Source organism: Otolemur garnettii, unplaced genomic scaffold, assembly GCF_000181295.1.
Source record: "Otolemur garnettii isolate 467f Iridium unplaced genomic scaffold, OtoGar3 scaffold00014, whole genome shotgun sequence".
In the NCBI taxonomy this organism is placed as follows: Eukaryota; Metazoa; Chordata; class Mammalia; order Primates; family Galagidae; genus Otolemur; species Otolemur garnettii.
In genome coordinates, this window is record NW_003852409.1 from 15,179,131 (window position 1) to 15,180,513 (window position 1,383).

The window sequence follows — 1,383 nt, forward strand, 5'->3', positions numbered from 1 at the left end:
TTTTTTTGTTGCAGTTTGGCCAGGGTTGGGTTTGATCCCACCACCCTCAGTATATGGGGCTGGCGCCTTACTCACTGAGCCACAAGTGCCGCTTTGGACTTAAAAACTTAATTGTCACATATTGTTAAGTAGTCAGTATACTTTTATCACTTTTGTAAATAAAGCAGTAAACTTCCAAATAGATGATTAATATGATCCAATTATAAATGTAACTAATTGACCATATTATCAATACATTTAAGAAGCAACACAGTTTGGCACTATACTGGAACAAAAGATGGTTCTGAGATTTCAAATTTGGTAAGGTAATATTACTAACAATAATAATTGAGCAAAGAGTGATAAGATTACTTTGAGAGATAAAAACTTTTTAAAAAGTGTAACAAACATATACAAGATTGCTAATGCTGCTATAAAATATAAAATTTTAATTACTGAGTTATAATAATTTAAGATTTCTATTTTTAATACAGATGCTGTTTCTGCAGCATTTCTCTTCTCTAATCTTTGTAATGCTCCTCCTCTATGCGGGATTCAGTTTTGATGCTGATAGGGTTCTGAGTTCATGTTAGTAATAAATACAAAGGGGCAGATAAGAGGAAAAAGGATAACTATGGGTATAATAATTAAATTTTTTAAAAAAATTTATTGTTGAGGATTCACTGAGGGTACAAGAAACCAGGTTTCACTGATTGCATTTGTTAGGTAAATTCCCTCTTACAATCGTGTCTTGCATAATAATCAAATTTTAAACATGAAAGCAGACTCACAGTACATTGTATATGTGAATGTATTGTATCAGGTAACCCCCTATAAGCTCAATGATCTATTCAAACTTTCTACCTGATTCACAGCTCTCTGGTTCATGGCGCTCTGGTTCACTCTGGCTTTGGACAGTCAAAATCTCTGTGGAGTAGCAGTTTATCAATCTATCCTCAATGTCAATTCCATGGTTGGTAGTAAGATCTGATAAAGAAGAGAAGAAACTCTAGTATCAGCCAAAGTACCATTAAATTAATTTTTTCTAACCTTGTTCGTGGCTTGTTCCTTCTAAAGTATCTTGCTTTATTGTAGGCCAATTTTCCATTTAGAGAAAAGTAGAGATTTAGATTTCTAAAGAAAATGCTGAGTCAGGTGAATACTCCCCCATGCACACCCTCTTTTACTCCTCAATCATCAATCAAAATTACTAAAGGAAAATAAAAATGGGAAAAATGTACATAATCATTAGAAGCTATGCTAGGGTGGGAAATCCAAAAGTCACAACTTCAAAGAGTGAGATCTATGCCCCATTTAGCTGGAAGTCTACTTGTTTGTATTAATACTACCATTTTGGTACATGTTCTCCTAGCTGTCTGACACATTTTGCCTGTCTGTTTACTT

The 1,383-nt window shown here is 33.8% G+C and overlaps 1 protein-coding gene across 1 annotated transcript in view; it reads right to left on the reverse strand.

The window, feature by feature from the left end:
- The window catches only part of CUNH9orf84 (chromosome unknown C9orf84 homolog), an 87,670-nt gene that overhangs the window by 55,357 nt on the left and 30,930 nt on the right, over nt 1–1,383 (reverse strand). The window contains 1 exon segment of the mRNA XM_003785386.2: nt 844–966. Within this exon segment, the coding sequence (XP_003785434.1) occupies nt 844–966 (123 nt within the window).